General features: G+C 27.7%; 1 protein-coding gene across 1 annotated transcript in view; it reads right to left on the bottom strand.

Annotated features, from left to right (window-relative positions):
* Positions 1 to 23,574, bottom strand: part of LOC107439557 (low density lipoprotein receptor adapter protein 1) — a 52,014-nt gene extending 28,440 nt beyond the window's left edge. The window contains exon 1 of the mRNA XM_016052233.4: positions 23,435 to 23,574. Coding sequence (XP_015907719.1) covers positions 23,435 to 23,450 — 16 coding nt within the window. The 5' untranslated portion in view covers positions 23,451 to 23,574. The remainder of the gene's footprint in view (positions 1 to 23,434) is intronic.
* Positions 23,575 to 26,033: the final 2,459 nt, after the last annotated feature.

Below are 26,033 nucleotides of genomic sequence, written 5' to 3'. Positions count from 1 at the left end.
ATTATTAAAGAATAGATTATATTCTAAATTGCATGTTAAAATGTAATAAAATAAAATTATTATAAGGAAATTTTAATACTTAAATCATATGTTCATATATTTTGAATGCATTCATTTGTCAGTTTTAGTAAAGTCACGTTTGATTACTACGTGTTTAAAATTTTTACTGATTAACCGATTTAAATTTAGGAAACCAGGTCACCATCGCGGAAAATTTTTTACTACTGCTAAGAAAGAAAAAAAATTCCGTCTTTTCACTGAAAGTTTGTCTTTTTTGAATTAGCGAGAAAAAAAGGATGAATTTTTGATCCTTTTCTTACCAATGGAAAAACGAATTAAAGTTACATTCGCATGATTTAAAATCACACATCGTGATTCCTATTTCCTCGATTTAAGATCGCGCATCGTATTTTGTATTTTAACGATTTTATATCCAATATCGCGCTTCATTTTCACACGATTCAAAAGCCACTATTATGATTCATGTTCAAGTAACTTAAAAATTATACATCGGAATTCATATTCACGTGATTTTAAAATCAAACATCTTGATTTCAAATTTTAAGATCCTATTCTATATTGTTTGCAACTTCATCATATGCCATACTACTACCCAGTAAATAAGATGGTTTTCAGCTGAAAGGTTTTTTGAAAACAACTCCTGATTATTCTATACATTTTAAAGCACATTTTTCAAATTAACTAAAATCACATGTAACATGTTCCACCAAGTTCATCAACTATTGATGATATTTTTGATGCCATTTTATAATACATTGAATGAAAAATTAGACAAAACTGTGATTTCATTGTTTGAAACTCTATTTTACATTGCTAGCCACTTCTTTAAACACCAGCGCACATCTTAGCTGATAAATCGGTTTTAACAGAAAAAAAATTTCAAAACATCTTTCTGATGTTTATATAAATAATAAAATACATATCTTTTAAAATACCCTAAAATGTTATTAGCTAATTGTCTTAAAGTCATTTAACTTTAACTGAAATATCATTTAATTTTAATTTTCTTCCACTAAGCTCATCAAATACTGACGTTGTTTTTGACGCACTAATAAACAAATTCTGATTTAGCCGAATGGCCACCAAACAAAAACGTGATTTCATTGCCTGAAACTCCATTTCCCATTTCTTGCACCAACATTAAACATCATAGCAAACTTTAACCCTAATGAGACAGATTTTGTATTAAACGTATTTTTCATGCTTTTTTTTTCATTACTTTGTATTAATTTAGGTCAAAATAAATAAAAAAGATTATATTTAGTATTTTAATAATTTATGGTTATGAAATACAGCATGAAACACTTGTGCCTTTTTCTGCATTAAAGGTAACAACTGTCAAAAACTTCCAAACAATAATTTTTAAAATTTGCACTTATTAAAATCTAAAAGAAACTGTTATTCTTTAATTTACAAAATCAATTATTGATACATTTGAGAATAAGAATGAAAAAAAAATTTCAAACTACTCTTTTGGATTTTATGTTTAATACAAATATAATTCCAATAATCTATCAGATTTTTTTTTATAACCCTATTTTCTTTCCATTCTAGACCACATTTTTTTCAAGTTTCCTTAAGTGCCATTTAGCATGTTTTTCAACTGAAATCTTCAATGATTGACAATTTTTTAGACACTCGTATTGCAATATAGCTGAATGGTCATCAAACAAAATCGCGATTTCATTGCCTGAAACTCCATTTCTCATGACTTGCGACTTCATTAAATGCTGCGACATATCTCTGGCATATTTATGGAGGGACAGATCATTCTATTGCAGTAATAAATACATATTTTCTCATGTCTTTGCCATTGATCTTTCATATAGGCGAACGGAAATGACTTTCTACTAATGGAAATGACCTTCAAGCGTGTCACTCACGTGACCTTATAAGAGAAAGCATTCACCTGGAACATATAATGGAATAATATTTAATATCATTTGGTAAGACTAAAACGATATTTTGTCGACCATTTATTACCTGGAACTGCAAACGATATTTTGGTAAAAAGAATTCCTAAATTATTACCTGGTGCTGCAAACGATATTTTGGTTAAAAGAATTCCTAAATTATTTTCTCGCAAAAAAGAACTTATCTTTGTTCCATCTGTAACGTCAATAAATCTTCGTAATGAAAACTGTCGATACGCTACGTTTGTCGCTAAATTTATTTTTTAATACCTTAATCTTTTTCTTTATTTTGAGAATAAGTGTGATATATATTAAAGTAACCGTGTTTTGACGACATAACGGATTTCGTTAGTTTTAAAATAAAACGTATGATGATACAGCTTCTCTACGATCTGATTCACGCTATGGATTTTTAAAAACTAAACCACGCATAAAATAGAACACTAAATAATCCTTGTTCGTCTGAAACTGTAAAAACAATTATATTCCAGTTATTCCTTTAATTTCATTAAATTAAACGAATAAATATTTCTTTTAGTTAAAAAAGATTTAACACTAGATTAATTAGGGCACCTGCACGTAATTGAGTAAGGAATGAGGCTATCTGCTAGATAAATATTATTCCAATTAAAAATATTTAAATTTAGATATATCTGAAAGTATTTTGATATTGCGGTCTATGTTTAAACAATAGTTAAGAGTGTGGTTTTTTCCAAAAATAAAAAGATTGGTATAATTTTAAAGGTTGAATAAGAATATCTTCTTTAAATACCTCTAAAGGTTAAGCTGGTTTTGTAAAATATTATTAAAAGGATCTAGTTGTTTTTATAATATTTTCAAAAACTGATCGATGCTGTACTGAAATGGGATCTCGTTGGTTTTGTAAAAGTTTTGAAAAGGGATTTAAACTAGTTTTGTAAAATTTCAGAAATGGGATAGACTGGATTCGTAAAATTTCTGAAAACAGATGGAGTTGGTTAGGTAAATTTCCTAAAAAACACATGTAACACTTTTTTGATACTTAACACTCTAAGGCAAATATTAAGTTGATGAATAAAAACGCACAATCGTCTTCTTGTAAATAGAAAATATGAACTCATATTTTATAAACTTTAATCTAACTTTTCGTAGATTTTACGAAACTTTAATCATGAAGCCAAAATGAGTGATATTCAATATTCAAAACTAAAGCAACAAAAATAAATAAATAAAAGTTAATAAAGCACACATGCTAGCACAGAAATTGACATACTATAGTTTCGTCTCTATAAACAAGAACCTTTCTCAGTGTCAAAACATCAAATAATGGCAGAGAAGAAAAGAGACAAACACGTGCAAAGTTGTTTAACCAATAGAGACAGAGTTACGAGTTTGAGCAATGAAATAAAAAGGAGATAAAAAAAAAACAAGTGTAATAATTATTAGGATAAGGATTAGTTCCTGATTTTTCCACTATCCCACTGTTTGCCAATATGTGGATGTGTATTCGAATTTAATCTGTTGCTCCTTGGGGTTCCCGCCAGATCCCCTCACACCTGTTTCTTATCTCCTTTTTTTTATCATCTATTAGTTAAACCATTTAACAGGTGTTTGTCTCATTATTTCTCTACCATTTAGTATTAAGAGACTAAGGAAGATTCTTGTTTATAGAACCGAAACTATAGAATGTCCTCTTCTCGAATAAAACAATATAGAGACTAAAATTGTAAGACTAAAATTTTATATTGTGCAATTGTCTTCTTTTAAATAAATTATACAAGTCAACAGTTATAAATAAGCTACCAAAGATTGATTCTCTTGAAGATTTATATTATTCTTCCGATCTCTGAATAAACCTTAATTTCCCGAAAGAAACTTTGGAGAAATTATAATTCTTTATATCGTAAATTGAAAAAAAAAACATTTTTTTTTTGTTGTCCTAAGTTGTTCTTTTTTGCTCCATTCAGTTACAGTTAAACATCACAAAATATTATAAAAAGAAACAAATTAGACAAAAGAAAACGTAACAGTTCTTACGAAATAAAACTCTTTGAATGGTGGAAGCAGAAATTTATTATAAAATACTTATTAAATAATAGTATCATATCGTACGTCTTCATCTCAAATTGTACTTATATGATATTTTGAGCCACGGTTTTAATTAGCTCAGACATAAAAACGAAAATTAATCAACTTCATACTCCATGTTCATTTCATGCCAATTTAAATGCGTTATAAAAAAAAATGACAACACAATGGATTTCGGAAAAATATGTCCAACAGCAATGATTTTACGGACTTAGATTATTGTGCCCTCCTGAAGGAAAACAAAGAACAGAACCCTCTCTTCCGTTAGACATGAAATTTCTAGACTATATCCGCAAACTGGAAAACACACAAACTCATTCCAGATGCTGACATATTATTTCTGAGACTCTAATAGAAAAAAAAGAAGGTATATCAGTAACAATGCTTTTTGCCAAGGGCTTGTGCACGAGTTCAAATGACCGTGAATATTATCCTTTTTTTATTATTGTGAATTGGGTTAGACTTCCTGCTGTCATTCGGTACGTCTTCAAAGTTTTCGAACAAATAAAACCGTAATATGTTTTGCCACCATACTTACCTTATTTGTATACACTGTTATAAATTTCTCATCTACATTGTTAGAATTTTGACAGAATTATATTCCAAAGATTCCTATTTTTCATTTAATATTTCTACGACCTTATGATGAGACGTTTGAAAAATCGTATGACATGTTATTTGAATTCAAGTAGTAATACTTTAGTGTGAAGAAATAAAGTAAGTTATGAATTATTTACACAATAAGTTCAAGTGTAAATATCTGTCCCAAAATATTTATCTGATACAAAATTGGCAATCAAAAGTACGATTTTTTTAATTCTGCTATCACACACTGTTAGAAATTTTCCGGAGAAAATGGTTAAATAACAATTTATTTAATTGCTATTTTACCATATTCTAACAAAACAGTCAAGTAACCGTAAATAAGATGGTATTCAAACTGCGAGAAACTTATCAACTAGGCCCACATAATAAAGCCACTCAGTTCCCTGATGATGGGTATATATTATATGCTGAGTACATATTATATCGCTATTAGGTACATATTACATATTAAACTCCATTCCCTTCAACACATGAAGACCTTCCAGTGTCCTGGACTTCCCAATTGGTGACTCTGAACTGTTAAAATGCGATTCTCGCATATACGGCAGCACTATAAAGCTACTAAACTGTATCCAATATCAAGTTAAATTTCTTTTTTACGATTTTGAAATCAGGCTAGATGTTAATGATGAAAAACCGTATAGTTTTGTATCCGTGGTTTCTTAACCATACTAGTTGTAAACGGCTTCAAAACTGTAAAGGTAAAAAAAAAATGTTTGCCGTAAACTTTACGGTTAATTGGATGGACATACCATATTTTACCATTATTTTAGAATGGAAATTCTAACAGTGCAGCATAACGTTACTTCGTGCTTTATTCTGAACTTTAGTAGATATCGTTTTTAGATATTTGTAATAAATTATGTTCATAATGATTTAATTAAAAATAATAAAATATACAGATAAAAATAATAATATTAGCAAGCAATAATTGAACTTTTTATTTAAGAAATGCTGATTGATTATCTTTCTAAATTGTCCCAGAGTTTACAAAAACACAATGGCATAAACATGCGAGGAGTTAAAATTGACTCGGGAACATACTAACATTTTAACTCAAACTACGCAAGAGCTAAAAGTTTAAAAAAAAAAGTAATCAATGAACCAAAATTAAATGAAACTACTTCACTATTCATATCTTCACTATTTCATCACTATTCATACCTAACTTCACTATTTCATACTCACTAACTTCACTATCTTCACTATTTCATATCACAAGTTGTACATCAATATGGTAGTTGGGAGTCGTGGTGGCTCAGGGGATAGAGCTCTCGCCTCCCATTGACGGGAGCCGGGTTCGAATCCCACTGATAGACCAGCTATCTATAACACCACAGTGCTTACGTAAAATATCCTCAATTGTAGAGGAATCGTGGGTTAGACTCCCCATGCTGTCAGGCTAACAATGGGAGGTTTTCCTTTCCATGTAACACAATTGTGGATTAGTTCCATCGTTCAAGGCAAATTTCTCTCATTGCTTTATCCAGGAGTAGGACTGGGCTATAAATCGATATATCGCGACATATCGATTTAACGCCTATATCGGCAAACCGATACAGCAACTTTCATTCCAAGCGATGCATCAGAAATCTGATTTAAGCCGTCGAGTGAAGAAGACGATATAACGATATAGCGATACACGCAAGGACTTTCTCTTACGTTCCGATGCCAACTCGCGCTGTGGAAGACGATATTGTTTCGTTATGTTGAGACGGCCTTGACTGATGAGCGGTAGAATCAGAATCACTTTTGAGACCTTATATCGTTATATCACATGTTCGTTTTCGCACCTTCGCGATTTGAAATCGTTTCTTGTAGATTATTTTCAATAGGATTAACTTCGTGATCGCCGTCGTAACCTTGTTCTGAACGCAATCTATTATTGAAAAGAATTTATAAAGAAAAGTTTCTTCATTAATTAGGTAAGTTTTTTATTTATTTTCTGACAAAACTTTTTTTATATTTTTAAATGTGAAAATTATCGGAAATCTAATTTAAGGCACCCATAAGGAATTAAATTACAAAGTAAATAAATTTGTTAGGTTATTTTTTTACTTTCTTTTAATTTATTAAAAACCTTTCGGATAAAACTTCGAATAATTTAATGGGCTTCTATTACTGATTTTAAATTTATAAATCTTGAGTTGTTTTTATTTTTAGAAATAAAGTTAAAACAAAACTTATTTTTTGGACATAAGTCAATAAACTTTATTTGTTCAAAAGAATTTGAAAAGCTTGCGAATTTTATTCATTTCTTTTTTTTTTTTTTTTTTTATCAATTACTACTTCGTTTTATTAGAGAGTAAAATCATTATTTTTTTTTAATTTTCGTTTTATATTATTAGTTAATTAGCTAAATATATTACCGAATATCACAATTCTTTTGTTTTTATTTTTAAGAATTTAATTAAGAAACTTTGCCTTACTTTGTTTTTCGTTCGTTCATTATTTAATTTAATTTAATTATTTATATGAAATAATAATAAAAATAGTGTTTAAGAAGCATTTTTTTTCTAAAATTTATTTAGCTCTTTGTTTTAAGCATACAAATAATTTTTTAACGAACTTATTTTTTAAATTTTGTTCCTATGCTGTTAGGTAAATATATTGATAAATTTCACTTTTATTTATTTTTTTATTTTTAAACTAAGAAATCTTTTGTTATTTGCTTGATCATTTTTAGAAAATATAACAAAACTTGTGTTTACTTCTTCATTAAGAATTTGAACATTACGATCGAACTTAATAATTCTGTAATTATTTACGCATAATAGTACAAGCAAATATTGATTTGTTAAAAAAAGTTTCTTTTTTAAAAAAAAAATATTTTTAACACTTTGTTTTAAGTGTATAATGAATTTCTTAACAAACTTTTTTTTAAATTTTTTAAATTCTCTTTCAATAATTTCAGCTAGATATCTTTATAAAATTCCCTTTTTATTTTTAAACTGAGAAATCTTTCAGAGAACGAAAATTTTAAGAAATTATTACAATTCTTATGTTTACTTTTTAGTTTAAAATTCGAACATTTTTAATTTTAAACTTCGGCTTTTAGTCAATCTAACTTTTATTTTAATTAAAATATATTTTGAAATTTTAAAATCAGCTTTTGTTTAATAACAATATTTTTTTTCATTAAGGGTGTTTTAGGGGTTAACTTAAATTAAGACTGCTTATACCTTATAAACGATAAAGAAGTGCAAATATTTCATTCTGTATCTACACACATTTTTTCAATAAATATTTTAAGTAAGATTTGTACATCTTAGTCAATTTATTTAATATCTTTCTTTAGCAAAACATATATATTTTCAAATTTATAAATTGATTTAAATCAATATGCGTATGAAGTCTTGATAGAAATCTGACTTTCTGTGCCTTAAAGTAAATGAAATTCAAAAATACTATATCGCGATACATCGCTATATCGCGATGCAAAACTGACGATATATCACGATATATAATTTCTAATATCGCCCAGTCCTATCCAGGAGTTCTCTTGTCTTCTCGATTGGGTTCAAAATTACAAGGCTACGGAGTTAAACATTGGTAGGGATAAAGTCAAAAAATGGGTTGGTAACAACGACGGTTATAAAACAAAATAAAATATTCTACATCAAAACTTTAAACATATTGACGCTTTCTAAAACTCATTTTACTAAAAAAATTCTATTTTTAATATGAGTGACTTAATGACATATTTCGAAAGCAATTTTAAGGTTCACGCAGATTAAAATGGACAAAATAGTGTGACTTCTATGGTCACATTCAACTCTTCTTCTTTCTAAATATAGAATGAAAAAAAAAAGTAAAAGTGATTTGTGCCGCTACAATTGCTCCTCTGGGTCATTAACTCTGAAAAAAAAAGTGAAGGTTCGTAGATTAAAGAAGATTAAAAGAGAAGATAAAAACACTTTTCTGGGAACTTAGAGTAGAAATTATATGGTTTCCTTGCGTGACATAGGCTTGCGTTTTTGCTTTTTATCAGATAATACAAATGATTTGCCTATAAAATTATAAAGAAGAACGGAAGATAACCCCCTTTACGAACTCATTCACAATTTTTTTATAGCTAATATCCCGTCTCTTAATATGGTATTGAAAAAAAAATTTAATAAGAAATACAGGGAATTTTTTTGATGAAAGTATCACAAATAAATAAATAGTAAGCGTTAAAAACAAAATAAATCGAGACGTTTGGTCTTGTTGAGGCACATTGAAAGATTAAATGATAATAGAAATTAAGAAAAAACTTCTAAAATGGAAACCTTTAAAATTTGAGACCAAGAGGAAGACTGAAAATCAGATATTTGAGCGATACCACCAAAGATCTAATCACCTTAAAGGCGAAAAATTGAAAGTTAAAAGGTAAAAACAAGAAGGTTTGGAACGATATCGTTCAGCAGGTCAAGGCTCACAGCGGGCTGTAGTACTGCATAAGTAAGTATATAAGTTAAAAATAAAAATGAAATAACTTTTAATTATTTAAAAAGGAAAACTGGTGTTTTGCTTTCTTTTAGATTTTAGGCTTAAAATAAATGATTTGCTTATAAATTATATAGATAATCTAAAAAAAATTGATTTTCAAATAATTAAATGTCTAAATCAAATATATATATATATATATATATATATACACAAAAGCGAGCGTGTAAATTTTATTTTAATTTGTTTTCGAACAGTACGAGACTGGCGTTTGTTTGGAAGAAAATGAAAATTGTTTTTGGATGTAGTTAATGTAGTTTAATACATTAATGTATTTTTTTAATGGGATAACTGCAAGTGACGTAGAGTGGGTATTTTGATCCTGATTGGTTGTTGAAACGAGGTATTTGTTTACGTTAGCAACTGTTCTTTCCATTATATTTCGAATAAGAAAATTAAGTGACAAATTCTATATTTCTTACACAAAGATTTCAATTCTTTCACTATATATTTCTTTCTTAACACAAAGACAAGCACGAAGCCACATAGAACATTAATTATGCATCGAAGTTGCCAGGTGCACAAAACAAAAATATTTTATGATTACAATAAAATATATAAACAAATAACAAATTTAAGTTAAGTATAAAGATGTAGACGTTATAGAATTATATTTCAATAAATTCGATGTGCGATACAGCGTTGTATTTAATTAACTTCAAGCTAATTAGTATTCTAACTTATGTGGAGAAACTAAGCTCAACTTTAACTCGCCATTTTGCCTATAAACGATCAGCTGACTCTGCTGTCATAGGTCCAATATGTGGGTATACGTGATCTTCTTCTTGAAGTGAAAGTACCCAATTGTCTCTCGATTACCAATTGCACAAAATCAAAATTTCACTTAAATTATTGGTGATTCTGCTAGTCTAGATCCAGACCGTTCAGCCAATTCTCTGACAAAAACTTGAGTAAAAATTTGATTTGTTCCAATTCACAGTGGCCAAAATTAGTATTTCGATAAAATTTGTTTCAAAATTTGAGGTTTTTTATTTAGGGTTTTTATGTGCAGGTAAATTAAATTAATAGTTAAAATTTTAAAATACACTAAAAATACAAAAAAAAAAAAAAAAAAAAAAAAAAAAAAGCAAGATGGCGGCTAAAATAAGGCGAGCAAAAAAAATATATAGTGCGTTTAAATAATTAAATAGAATAATTTTCGTAATTTTATATTAAAAATGAAAAGCAAATTATATTTCTGAAGTAATATTGCAGAATAACCCGAATTAATTACAAAATAAAGCGAAAACATGAAAAAAAACATAATTTTTGTTTTTCGGTATATTTAGTCCACCTTTGCAATATGGGCAAAATGGGGCAGGTTTTTTCGAAAGAAGAAACATCAAAGAAGACTACAAAAAAAAGTTTAGCTAATTACCTCGTGGAACTTTTTGGAGATAAGTTTCGAAAGTGAGTCAAACATTGTAAAATGTCAAATGATAAAATATAAACTATAAGTTTGTCAAGAGTATTAACTAATTCAACAAATTGAAAAATTGTACTATATTTTCAGACTAATTACTCTTATAAAAATGTAACAGAAAGGTGAAATTTATATATATATTTCTGAAATATGAATTTAAAAGTTATATTTAAAAAAAAAATTTTAAACATATTTTTCACTACATTGCACTCTTGTCGGTCCAAAAAGTAAACTAAAATGTTTGGAATGATTATGAATACTTAATTTGGGTGATATTAAAGCTGACTAAACATGTTTTAGTTGAAATTTAATTTTTGACTTTTGGCCAAAATTCAAGGTCTTCTGGCCCACTGTGCAATTGGAAATAGAAACCAACTGGAATATTCATTTATAAAACTACATTAGTTGCATCCAAAAAAAATTTTCAAACTCTTCCTAACAAGAGTCAGTCTCTTTCAGTTCTAAAACAAATAAAAACAAAACTTGCTCGCGACGTTTTTTTTTTATATTGTCGTTGCATGCTTTCCTACTTTCATTATTTTTCTTGGTTTTGTCAGTCTTGCTAGATTTAATTATTAAAAGTCAAAAATGTTAATTAAATGTTGAAACTAAAAACATACATGATTATCCAACTCAATTCAATACTATTTTTGTTATAGAATATTCACCATTGTAATTTGTAGCCATTACATTTTAAAATTGGGCTGACGAAACTTTATAAAATTGTGCCAAATTTGTTATTTATAAATTATGGCAATGAAAAACGGCTGGAATTTCAAAATTTGACAACTTTCATGATTGGCGCTTTATTATCATCCTTGTGCTCCAAATTTGTAACAATAAGCACACATCGAGTGAAGAGATTAAGGTTCTTTTTATCGCTGTCACTTTTACAAAAAGCATGCTATTTCCTTGTTACCATCTTTAAAAAAAGAAACTAATAAAAAAAAATTAAATAAGCAGAGCTCATTTCAGTTTTAACAATCAAATCATGAACGAGGAAATAGAAATCTTGGCTTGGGCAATATAAAGATTTTTTTTTTATTGTGATGTCATAGTAAAACCAATTTATGTTATGAAACGTGATGATTGCGTTCAAGAATATGACATGCAATTTATAAATTAAAGATGTTGAGAGATATTTTAAGTCAGAAGTACTTAATTTTATGCTTATTTTCATGGTTAATGGTAGAAAAAGCAGTTTCATTAAAATTGTTTCTATTTTTTTGTTCATCATTTAAAAAAACTGTTGAAACAGGCGTTTTTAATTTGGTTTTTTTATAAAAATTTTGAAGACTAAACTAATCGTCCTGTTGCAAAATTTGTTTAGCCTGTTACGCCTTTACTGCGTCCTGTTGCGAATTTTAACTTGAAGTTAAAATAACTTTGATTACATTCAAGCATATTACAATCTTACATAAACTTGGTATTAAGTTAATATTTGCTTTCTCTCGTTACATTTAACAGCTTAAAAAATTTTCTGGTAACTGTTTCAATGTCCTGGCCTTTATAAGCCAGGAAAATGACAGCCAGGATAATGACAATTTTCTATTATATAGCATTTAACTTTACTTTAATTTAACATTTCGGCCTAAGATGTTTACATTCTGCAGAAAGCAACAGGACTTCGTGAAATAACTCAGGTTAATCTATGTAGTTTATGTTATTAATGATTTCAAGAAGACAGGAAAATAACAACATAAAAATCTACTCAACTTCAAAAATTTTTTGAAATAGGTTTTGAACCAGAAAGTTGGAAAGTACTTTATTCATGCAATAAGACACGTTCAGATAGGATGGTGATCTAATCAATCTATTAACATAAGATATTGATTGCTGGAGCCATCTATTTTGGTTATAAATCACTAAATAAAAGTAGCCAGGAAAATGACAGGTTTTCCTGTGACAAACAAATTATTGACAGAAAAAATTATTTTCAACAAAGTTTTTGTAAATAATACCCTCCTAGAAATACTTACAGCGGTTGAGATAAAAAAAAAAATTAGATATTAAAAAAATTATGGGATGTTTTGAAGTTAGTTATTATTGGAAATATTCTTTGTGACATACCAGGAAAATGACATTTTGAAATTCAATTAAATTTTTTAAAAATACAAAACAGCCGATGCTAATACGAGGTCATTTCAAAATACTAACAGTAATGCTATTAAAATTTTTTAAAAAAGTTCTTGAGTAGTATAGTATTAGATCTAGGATCAAGAGACTGTAAATTGTCATATTTCGTGAGAATCACCCATATATGTTGTGTGAGTAAGATAATTTTGAAAGGTGGTCAAGTTGGTCACTATCGATAGCTAGTGGGCGCTATATATTGTCTAATTCAAGTAACTACCTAAATGCTTCGCTCCTCGATTAATCTTAATACAGTACAGAACCCGTTATCCGGAAACCAAACCAAAAAACCGGTTAACCAAAAAACCGGAACGAAATTCGATAAATTTTCCCGCCATTTAAAAAAAAAAATTTTTTTTTTTTCCTCTTAAGATTTTAGGATTTTTCGTTCTTTTTTGAAAGATGTTTACCTTACCATCATTTTGAAAATAACCATTAGTGTATTACTCCATCGTTTTTTCTTCTTTTTAAGATTATTTCCAAAAAAAAATTTTTTTTTAGTTGGGTTTAACATTAAAAAAACAGCTTTTTGTAGCGATTCAGAAAACCGGAAAAATCAGTTATCCGGAATAGCGATGGTCCCGATCGTTCCGGATAATCGGTTCCCTACTGTATATGTATTTTCATGAATTCTCAATTTAGACTTAGACAGAATGACCCCACTACTTCATCTGTAGATATACCCTTGAGTGACAGGGGTACTGTGGTATGTATGATTTACAATAAGTTAAGCTGGTTTAAAATAACCTAAAAAATTTAAAATTATAGTGGTAGTTTACATTTGGAGACTAATTTATAATTTTGTTTTATTATACTTCCGCTATACAATTCTTATTCCAAGTTAAAAGTAAAGTGAATTAACTCGTAAAAATAATTTTATGGTATTAACTTTTTATGAGTAAGATAAGTTCAAATCCAAAATAACACTTTATCGTTTATCTTATTATTGAAACTAAGTTTTTCAAACAAAAGCAAGATACGTTTTTATTATTGACCTGAAATATACATTTATGATTCTAAAAAGTGTCAAAATATTTGATGTAAACACCTTCAAAAAGATATTACAGATCATAAAAATGCAAAAGGAAAATAAAAACACCCACAAGGAGTCTTTGTTCTGTCAAAACATTAATCGATATTCTTGGAAAGATTTATTTTTATTCTAGTCTTTTGAATCTTATTTTTAACATTATTTTTATGGGTGTATGGTTTTTATTGCCTAAGTGATCATTGTAAAAGCAGGAAGTTTAAACAAAAAATTGTGGTAAGTTATTCGTCAACCAACTGATAAAAATTGTTTAATGTGAAAATATTTCACATTTGTTTTCACTTTTTTTTTAATTATACCTGGTGAAAAATACGTGTAAATTTAAATCGTGAATGCAATCAAAGTCGCAAGTAAAAGCGGAACAATCAGTTGTAGAGATCAGAGATTAAAAAGCAAAATTGTAATTAAAATAAAAAAATTTAAACTAATTATAAATTAATTTAGAGATAGTTTAACAAAAATTTGATTTTTGACATGAAATTCTTGTTTACATTTAAAATTTATTGTATTTAAATTACCAGCATTTATTTTCAACAAATCTAATAACTTTTTTAAAATATGTATCCTTATATAATATGCATGAATTCTAGCATTCATAATTAGGATAGATTATTTTTGAATTGTTAGATTATTATGAACTAAAATTAGGTCTTTTAAACATCAATGTGCTTAAATTATTTTAATACCGTGGTAGTTAAAATCGCTTTTATTAAATAATTAAGTAAATATTTAAGTATGCATTTTACTCCCACTAAAAAAAAAGTCTTCCACTCAAAACAGAAAGGTCACTATATATAAAGGTCATCTTAGATGTTGCATTTCTCTTCCGCCAACTTAATGACAATTTTTAGAAGGTTTTCAATGCAAGAACATTGTTTTTTTTTAATTATCATGATAATATAGTAGAATGTGGCATGGTACATTAAGGATATTGTATAATTTATTCGCGAATTAAAAAAATTCTCGTCAGTGAAATTTTTGACTATATGATTACATTAATTAAAACAAGCATATGCTTTTCGCAGAAATTTTAAAAATACAAAAAATAGACAAAGACCTTTTTGCTTTAAATATTCGAGTTTTAATTTTGTTTAATTTAATTGTTGATTTTATAATAACGTAAATTTCATTTCATCTGAAATTATGAGTTTAAACTTCCAAATATGATGATTTTTTTACCATCTTTATTTATTTTATGCAAACATTTCTTACACTTACAAAAATGTATTTTTAAGTAGCCCTCATACAATGAGTTAATAATATTTTATTGTAATAGTTTGTGAGATTAGCAAAAAATAGAAGTTACTTAAACCTTTTTTTTATTTGAAAAAGATCGTGAAAATGATAATACCTTAATTAACCTTTAAAACTCCGTTGACCTTTTTGAAAAACTATCGTGAATCTCCACTCTGAATTTTTTTACATCTTAATCCTTAATAACCATTTTATTATATGATCATTGGTTCTTATTTGGAAAGATTCTATTCAGTAATTTAAATGTTTCAGTGCTGAAATTAATGACAAGTATTAACTGTGGATATTTTCGTTGAGAAATAAAAAAAACATTACAAAAGAGCTTAATAAAATTTAAAAAAATGCATGAATAACTCCTTATATCAAAGCATCGAAACAAAGATAAAAATGTAAAAGCGATTTAAAAATATTAGTGCTTTGAGAACATTTTTTTTAACTACCCATCCTTCAAAAAGAACAGAAAATACACACTTTAAAGTCCGATCCATGAAGAAAATTGTAATTAGGAGACAGGAAATAATCTGATTTAATGGTAGATTTTTAAATAAACTAGCAAAACTCGTTAACCAGACGGAGAAGAGATATTTATAATTGCAACTTCTGACACTTATCATTAGAAGATATGATAACGACTTTGCGAATGAATAAAAACTCTTAAAAGTATACACTAGTCAAATAAAGAAAAATAAAGTGTGACTGATTTAATGAGCCATTATATGTATTACGGGGGAAATGATTTGAATGTTTAATTTAAATAATTTCCAAAGTTAAAAGGAAGGAAATAAGTTTTCGTATCATTACTAACGTTAAACAGGATCCACACTTTCTCATTATAATCAATACATATTATTGTTAAACCTTATCATTATAGATATAGAATGAATATGTTCGTTATATTTAATGGCGTTTTTTTCTCTGTTATGTATTTTTAGTAATAATAAATAATATGTAGTGATATAATGCGTAATGATAATAATTAATATGTAGTGATAATACATAATACAGAAATAATAAATTTTAAAATAATAAATTCACTTAAAAACGGGAAAAAATGCGATACATTTTTAAATTTATAATAATAAATAATAGTAAATGAAGGAAAAATAATATTGAACCTAATCACACAAAGAAGAAATATTCTAGTAAAATTACCGTGCTGTATAATATTGATATTTCTGTTTGTTTGTTTTTTTTTCTTTAAATCTGACATAAAAACCAAACTATATGGGATTTAAAAAATTAATTAGGCATTATTCATTATTTTTTGGATAATATTTCCTTTCATATGGTGACTCTTTACTAGAAATTCTGGTTTTCAAAATTGCAGTTCTTATTACCGCGCATTTAGCAAAAAACACAAAATTTAACCGAATAAATTATTTTTATCCCATGCCCTATCATGCTAAAATACCAAATTTTACCACATTTACCAAAATTTAGCACATATTTAAAAAAAAATATTTCATTGTTAATTTCAGTAAAATCCTTACTGAAGCGTTTCGGAAAAATTACCCAGTTAATAAAAAATTACATTTTATCATATCCTGTTTTCGTCCATATTTTTTTTTCTCAGTGCAGAATTGATTAAGTCAAAAAAAAAAGAACTAGCGTAATAAATTCTGAATTTGAAAAAAATGTATGAATATAATTTTTCTTTTTCAAAGTAAATATTATCTATTCAATTATATCGGAATAGAAGCACTGTGGCAAGTTAAAATATTCGTATCGAATCGATAATATTAAAATATTATCTATTCAATTATTTCGGAATAGAAACACTATGGCAAGTTAAAATATTCGTGTATTCAATTATATCGGAATAGAGACACTGTGGCAAGTTAAAATATTTGTATCGAATAGAGAATATTAAAAATATTATCTATTTAATTATATCGGAATAGAAACACTGTCGCAAGTTGAAATTATTATTAAGAATAGATAGATATTAAAATACTGTCTGTAATAATTTTTTCGACTCGTACCGTGGTATGAAAGTTGATGGTAGATTTATATTTTTTCTCTGAAGAATAATAGATTTAATTAGAATTTTCTTAACGTCTGTTCTAAGACGAAAATGAAAAGAAGAAAGGATGAGAACAATAAGAAAAAAAGAATTGTGCATTCTGGCGTTCTGCATAAATTATGAAAGAGTTTTCATTTTCTTTCGAATGTCCCTCAAGGCTATAAAACGTTCCCACTCAAAAGAAGCTTTAGATATTAATTTCATCAGAAATGAAATAGGTAACCCATAATCAATAAAAATGATGCGATAATAAGGGCCATTCAGTGATTCTTTGATGTGAGTTTTATGAATCATGTGACCAATATTTTCTCTTTCATTTTGACTTTATTGCTTCTTATTTTCCGAATGAAAGCATGTGAAGTCAATGGAGATATGGATTGTTTGGAGTCAGAAACTTTGTGTGATTTCAACAGAAAGCTGTTATTTAGGTTATATTTCGTAAATTTCTTTTAATGAAATAAGAGAAAAAAAGAATAACGCTTGGCAAGTTGATAAATCAACTTGATCATAAATTATATTGTCTTAAAAATTCTAAAATTCATACAAAAGAAAAAGCTAGTATTTTTCATAATGTCTTGAAAAAATTTGCAGTAAGAAATATATGTTTAAGAGAGAGATTAAATCAACACGAAAGATTGAAATAATTCTTCACCGAAGTTACATTTTATTTTACTCAGTTGTTTGTAAGTGGTTACTAAGTAAAAGTGGCAACGTTTACTAAGTTTAATTTTTACATTTACTATTTTTATGTACGAAATATTCTCATGTATAAAAGCCTATCGTTTTTTTTGTTGAAAAATAGCTGAATTTTTCAAAAAAAAAAAAAAGAATTCAAGGGTATCAAGATGAGCTGATGTAACTAGGGTTATTTCCTGAAATTACTTATTCAATCACTAAAACTAGTTTTGATTTGACTGATGAAACTTAGAGTTATTTATAACAATATTATTGCATTTTCTCTATGCCTTTCCTAAAATCAAACAAATTTTGATGTTTTCAGGCCTGGTTTCCTCAGTAGTGCTTTTGTTCCATTTAATATTAATTTACGGTTTCTATTGAGTAGACTTTTTTAACTTCATTCCTGACAAGGATTCTTAAAATATAAACTGAAGAGGAAACTTTGTATTAGCAATGTTCTCAAGGACTTTTAAAATTTAACGAAAAGGTTTACAATAATTAGAACATCCATTATTATACCCTCCATCCATATATTTGTGTGATCACCCCTACAAATTATTTTTACAATCAAATATATATTTCTTGATCTTTAATATGTTAAATTGATATATTAAAGTTTCTATTGGCTTTTCGAAATTTATTGTCACTCTTAGATTTTATACCTACCAACTTCCAAGGATGATTTTCTCCAATGATAGTTAAATAAAAATTTAATTAAAATTACAAGCAGAAATATGTTCCTTAATTCGTGAAAAGTTTAAATATACTATCATATAATTACCATGCACTAAACTAAATATTAATTTATATGTAGTGGAAGTCAAAATCATTATAAATTAAATTAATAAATTTAAAAAAATAAGAATAAAGCATAAATGTTGCTACCACTCATAAATAAATTTGGCAATTCTGAGTATTTTAAAGGCCGTCGGGATTCACGTATTTACTTACAGGGTTCGTACGCACTTGGATAATAATGATAACAGGTATCAATTTTGTTTTGAGAAAGCTGAAAATTTTTTAATATTAGCTTCCACTATCGAATTATAATTTCATTAACGGCAACCTCGGACCAACATATATTTACTTAAAGAAAAGAAAATATTCTGGTACCTGCAAACATAATAATATAAACACATTTTTGTTATTATTATCACTACCACTTTTTCCAGGTGCTTATGAAACCTTACTTAGTTTTCTTGTTAAATAGTTTGTGTATTAATTGTTAACAAAAATTATGTTTTAATATATTTTTTATTCCACGAAAAAATCAAGCGAAATTAAGAGTGTAACTTTAAAAAAAAATTTATGCTCATTTAAAAGAATAACCTGGAAGTCTTTAACCTAGTACTTTTGCTTTAAAAGAATATAGAAGCTCATTTAAGAAAATTGCCAATTATATGAAAGACAGAAGATCGTAAGAGGCCAAAATCGTGACAAGCTGTTACCCTAAGTTATCTGATTTCAATTGTTGTAGAAGAGGTTGCATGAATGTTTATTTTTTTCAACTGGTATCATGACATGATAGTTGAATTTCTATCGGAAGTGAAATAGTTATCTTCTTTATCAAAGTTAGTCGTTCGTAAACGGAATATCAATCAATGTAATTAATTATTCCGTTCGGATAATCAATGTTAGTTAAACTTTACAGTAAAAGAAAATTATGCATCTACAGAAGCTATTTTCAATGCACGTAGTCATTCGCAAATAACATATCAATCAATAAAACGATAATAATCAATCAATACACCACATCAATCAGTGCCAATAGCTCATAAATCAATACATTCAAAGATGGTAATTAATTATTCAGTTTGGTTTATAAATATTTGTCCTATTTTAAGGTTGAAAGATGTATGCATTGATAAAATCTATTTTATTTGTATTTGTTTCAGCAGTAAATGTGATTAAAATCTGTTTTATAAGATTAAGCTGAAATTCAAATAAATGTTTACGACATTTAGAAATGGTTTGAGGAATACAGTGTTACGTAATATCTACCCTTGATTTTTTTAATTATCTAGGATAGATAGATTAACTTTTCAAAAATTAAGTAAAAAAGGGTGACAAATAAAATCAAGGAAGAAAAAAAATGTCTTTGTGTCTGTAGAATCACTATTGAGAAAACGAGGTGAAAATATCAAAACCATTTTAATTGCCTCATGAAACTTCTGTGTGCTCCCAGTAACCACCTTTCATCTTTTCTGCTTCGACCGGCAATCAAACAAGTTTGAAGTTTTGGATGTATCTAGTTCTGCCTTCAGTAGTGATTTGTTACATTTACATAACCTTTTTGTTCTTTCTTGACTGAAAATTAAAATTTGTTACGTCTAATGTGTATCTTTGTTTTGATTAGTATTCTAAAAATATACATTATGAGAGGTGACTACGAAATACCACATACAATGTAAAATTTCGATCCCAAAGCCTTTAGAATTTTTGGTAATTTTGCCAACACTACATAAAAGCTAAAACGAAGTAGATTTACATATTAACTTCTAAATCATTTATATATAGTATTGGGGAAAATAAGTTTAAATTAATAAAAAAAAAATACATTTAAACCCAAACCACTATTATAAATTTTTACAAAAAACTTTGAACTCCGGTAGAAGCTGGATTTTAAAGTTCATATTTATAATCAATTGATTTCTTAAACCCATTCTTTGTTGCAAAAATGTTTCCTCAGGTACATAAAAATCCTCTTTCGAAATTGCTGAACGGCATGTCATCATCATGGACTATTGCGCAAACTATTTACACAAATGAACTACCAAAAAAACTTTAAACAAAATAGAAATCTCAACAACTCACCGTTTAAAGATCAAAATTTCGGGAGAAAGTAAGGCTAATGTATCGATCAAAAATCCATCATTGATGGTCCTTTCACCAGGTAATGGCTACTTAAATTGAAGCACTTCCTACCATCATGCATTTATTAGTTTTTTTTCTCAAAATTTTCCCACAGTGAGTGGCAACAAAAGAGAACCATTATGTCTTCCGGTATACCCTAATCTTTACATTTAGAACAGAAATGCTAACAAATTGACTGGAGGTTTGATTATTGTCTGTGCTTTTTTTCCAAAGGGAAGTCATTGTTGAAGTAAAGTTCCAGCGTTAAAAATATTTTTAATCCCAACTATTATGTTTATTGTCATGCGTGTTTGGATTCTAAGTTAGATTCTCACTAACCTTTATATGAGATGTTCGTTTTATAAAATAGGTCAGAGTTGTTTGTTTTGGTTGAAATCGCGTTTTTAGGAAAGAAGAAAAAGTTAATCGCAAAATGTCTCTTACGTAGAAAAATTTAGTTGAAGAGTTAAATAGGGGGGAATTAGGATCTAAGTGCAAGAATGGAACATGGGCAAAAAAAGTGAAACAACACAAATTAGGAATTGATTTCATTAATATTCAATCTGAACAATACAATTGTAATTGTAACCATGTATTGCTATTATGAAGGATATACAAAGGTTGGACAAAAATATGGAAATGCTTGGATACTAACTCTCTGCAAGCAATCTTTCTTTTAGAAGTAAATGTTTAGGAAGATTTTACACGGTAAAATTGTTAGCACAGTCTCAAACATCATGTTCGAAGCTTTTAGAAATGTCATTTTTAACCATGCAAAATTCGAAATGGCCAAAATGAGAAGAGGAAATTACTAAGGAGAGAATTTTCTGATTTAATTACCAGTAAATTTTGAAAGCATGCAATAGAATTACGATGTCTATATAAGAATGCTTTTAAAACTATAGTGATAGCTAAAAAACGGAGAACAAAATCTTTCAACCTTCTAAGCCCATTTTAGTCTATGTTAATTTTGCATGGTTAAAATAGAACATTATTTCTAAATGCTTCAAGCATGATATTTCAAATTCAGCCAACAATTTTACAGAGTAAAATTTTTCAAAAGCATTTGCTGCTAAAAGAAGTTTCAGTTTCTTTTTTCTTTTGACCGGTCTTGCTGTAAGCCAAAACTTTTAAATTTAATGTAAATACTGGGGTTTTAAGACTGCAAAAAGGCAATTGTATTAAACAAAAATTAAAATAATAGTTGAGGTAATGTATTTCAATTTTGTTATTTAATGTTACTTGACTAAAACTTTAGAAAGGTAATCAACGCAAAATAATTTAAGAAATCACGCTAATCTTTTAACCCACTTGAAAATCACGAAATTCATAATATTAAATTAATTGACTTTTTTTTAATGAATTGGAGAATATACTCCAGTGGAGATTGAATTTGACGTTGTATATAGTAAAATATAATATGTTATTAAAATACCAACTGGTGATAAGAAAATACTATTACGAAATCTTTAAACAATGTCCGATAATTATTGACACTTATGAAAAAATACCGAAACCAAAAGTAAGTAAGCAAATTATATAAGGACTTTTAGGCTTTTTTTATGCCGTAAAAATACGTTTCATCAGTCTTGTTTTTTTAGAAGTCACTCACTTTTTCATAGTAAAAAAATGGAAAATTAAAATTTTTGTGTGTACAGTCACAGGTGAAGATGAATTGAGACCAACCAAAAAGTAATGGCTAAATTCTTAATTTAAAGCAATATTTAGCGAGTTTAAAGATAAGTGGCTTTCTATCAAAATGTGATTTTAAAATGCTTATAAAACATGGATTTGATCGAATTCTTGTATTTACTGTTGATGGAAAAGTTCATTTAAATCTCAAGAAATAAAATAAAAGAACGCATTTCCTTTTTTTTCCAACTAAACGTCACAATATGTTATAAATTCGTTACCAATAAATTTTAAGTTTATTTTTATCCGCTTATTAATATGAAACTTAAGAATCACATATTTTGATTCTATAGTTATAATTTTTTTCCGGATGAAAATTAAAGATCTTAACACAATTATAACAACAATTCAGCTCAACTATATTTCCGTTTTGACTATGCTTCCCACGATGTGAAAAATGTTTTTGTTATATTTTTTTGAGACTGTGAAAATTTAGAAATACCTATTTCTCGCTGAGAAAAAAGTTAAAGTATAGTTACTAAGAAAGTAAAAGAAAAGTTATTTTATTTTTCATGGAAACTAAAGGTATGCCAAATTTTAAAATCTATATTTATATCTGTATGCAGCTGTTAATGTTCTTTAATATCATATCTATTTAGTTTCAAATTATGGTTTAAAAAATAACATTAACTTATTTTTAAACTGATATTAAAAATAAACAAATATAATACCCTTTATTTAATATCTAAGCCGTAAAATTCTAACTAACAAAATAAATGTTAAAGTTTTACTTGCATATAAGCATATTCTCCTTCTTTGTAAACGTATTGCTAATTTTTAATTAAAGAGCTCTTTCCCAATATTATTTAACAAAAATTCAATGAGTTAAACTATATGTACTATATTGATGTTTATACACAATGAGTTTTCGAAGAAAGCGTTACGGTATAAAAAATATTAATTTGTCTCTTTTAAAAATTAAAAAATAATAATAATGTTCCAAGAATAATTCAAGTGGGAAATGATTTTCCTTTATAGAACTATGTAAGCATTTAAATTGGGTATTAATTTAAGCTAATATGACACATTTTAAAATAACTATAATATAAACGTAATAAAAAAAATTTAACTACCACAATTGTTTTCAAAAAAATTATATATATATTTTATAAAATCTTTTTCAAGAAATAACTTCATATGTTCACAATTATAAAGTTTTATAATTATTGCCAATTATAGAATTCCATAAAATAAATAAAATTCCAAGTAAACATGAAAACAAATATTGTCCTTACCTTTATCGCCCGACATCACTCTGTCGCTAAAATTCTCGTTATTCCAACACAGTCCTCTCGAATCCTCGTTCACTCACTCTTTGAATACGAAACACCTGCTTCACATAAAAACAGAACCTTTGTCTTTATTTAGCGCCATCTATGGAGAGCGCGTAATTTAGATGTCGGACGTGAAGAAACCTTGAATGAAATTCTTTGTTTGGATAAGAGATGGGAAAGTGATCTCTGTAATATTTACTCAAAGGATATATAACCCTATTTTTTATATATATATACACATTTATTTATTTTTATAACGAGAGTAAATACATCGTCTCTACATTTTAAGTGCTACGCAGTTTATTCATGTTAGAAAATCTTTGTTATACCAGTTTTATATTAAAATTTATTTTATCACTATTATTACAATCATGTAATCAGATAAATATTATTGTCTTGTGGGTCTGGTCAGGGCGAGACTAATTCTTTAAATATCAGTGTCGGGAGCAAGCCGGCACGAGAGGTACTTGCTTAATCAGAGGTACTCTAGCTTGCACAATTTAATTTTTTAATTTAACTTTTACTATTAACACAACCTATTTGCTATTTTATTGTTTGGTTCACTTATGATTTATTATTTTGATTTAAATCATGTTTATGATCAACTTGCTCTCTCAACTCGTAATATTTTGTAAATAACATATTTTCATGTTATTATCCAATTAATACCATGGCAAAGTGCCATTTTCTCTTTTCTTCTTTATTTAGTGCCTTCCAGCCATGTAAACTGTTTATTATATTTTATGATCTCAAATTTAAGATGAATGGGAAAAGGGCCATTTTAGCCTCAGGCCCTAGCATTTCGTGGGAAGGTCTTTAGTTCTGTAATTCAGAACTTTTCGTTTTTAACCAGTAATGATTTTTGAAACCTGAAACAGGTTTGCATCCAACCGTTAATCAATTATTTATTTTATAGTTAGGTTATTATTATGATATTATTTAATTAAAATTCAAATAAAAACCTTGATCTTTGACAAATTAAGTTAAGAAGGTGCACCTTTTGTTTGACAAGAGAGCACCATAAGGGGGGGGGAATAAATCTTAGCGCAGAACTCCACTGATGGATGGCATCACCAGTCATTCGTGAGGCCACTTCCTCAATTTTGACAAGGGGAAGGCAATTTTCTGCAGATGTTTGTACCCATGGTACAGCTCAGTGACCGACCACAGGACTTTCGATTCCACAGATTTTACAAGCACGTATATCGTATGTACTCTGTGGGTCTTAGTAGAGTCGAGGATCGAACCCCGGCCTCTGCGGATCGAAGTCCACTGTGCTACTTCAGCCTCCTCCACTTGTTTTTTTTTTTTTTTTTAAATCTGAGGTGGAAAATAATCTGCAGCAGAGCCAGTTGCCGTGCTGGAGGATTTCTAATACCGGGGTTACAAATAACTTAAAGCATCTATCATTCTTTCTTATGTCTACCAATTTAAAAAATTTCGCAGATTATATTATTGCTATGGTTCAAGTTGCAACAAAACATTGTTTAAGTTAACTCCTTATCATGGCTTCAGCTAACGCCTCTATGTTAAATAGATTTTTCTAATAAGGCAATGTTCATACGTAAAGGGACAAACTTTGTGATGCGTATAAATTAAATCATTCTATGTGGGGGAAAAAAAAGCAAATAATGTCACTTCAATTCGAAATGAAGTACCTTCTTCAGTATAGAAATTCAGAATGAATGTCCAAACATTCTATGTCCCACTGAATTAGATGCTTCTTAAATAAATGAAAATTATCGCATGTTTTTTTATGGGAAATTATTAGTGCTTTTTTTTCACCTTTTTACTCTATATACAATATTGTTATCAATAAAAGTGCATTGCACAGTTATATACAATATTGTGATAAAACAATCATTTCAGTTATTGTTAACTCCTTAACTCTTTATTTCTAGTAAAGGTAAATTAAAGTATTTTTGGAATTGAAATTGTTTTAAGAACAGTAATTGATATTAAAAAGAAAAAACTCATTTAGTTTATAAAAATGCCATTTTTTGGTGGTAAATATATTTAACATGACCAATTAGGAACTTACTGATTTTTCTTTTTCTTTATTTATAAAATAAATTCCTTAAATGCTACAAACTTCAAAAGGAATTATGTATTTTATAACTTTTATACGTTTTTTAAAAGTGACAAATGGTTACCAATTTTATTCAAACTGACTTCAAGAAAGTTGAAGTTATTGAAAAATGGAAACCTAAATTATAAGTGGTAAAACGTGGTGGTAAGTATACTTACCACTGCCTTCAAAAGGGTTAATGTGGCAGGAGCAAACAGTTCAATGTTAAACATACTTTTTTGAGAAGCGATGTTCAATTATAAAGGATCAAATTTTGTGCTGCATATGAATAAATTCAAAGTGAAAACAGCACAAATAATATCACACGTGATCGCTTCAATTCTTTAACAAGCCCCTTCTTCAGTATAGAAATTCCGAAAGAGTGTCGAAACATTCTAAGTCTTGACTTTGAAGTAGGTGCTTCCTAAGTATTCGAAAATTATTGTATGTTTTTATGAGATATTATTTGGGGCAGTTCAATAAAGTACGTAC

The sequence above is a fragment of the Parasteatoda tepidariorum genome, chromosome 10 (genome assembly GCF_982258835.1).
Source record: "Parasteatoda tepidariorum strain Cologne lab strain chromosome 10, Ptep-v5.0, whole genome shotgun sequence".
NCBI lineage: Eukaryota > Metazoa > Arthropoda > Arachnida > Araneae > Theridiidae > Parasteatoda > Parasteatoda tepidariorum.
This window is presented reverse-complemented; position numbering and strand designations above follow the sequence as displayed.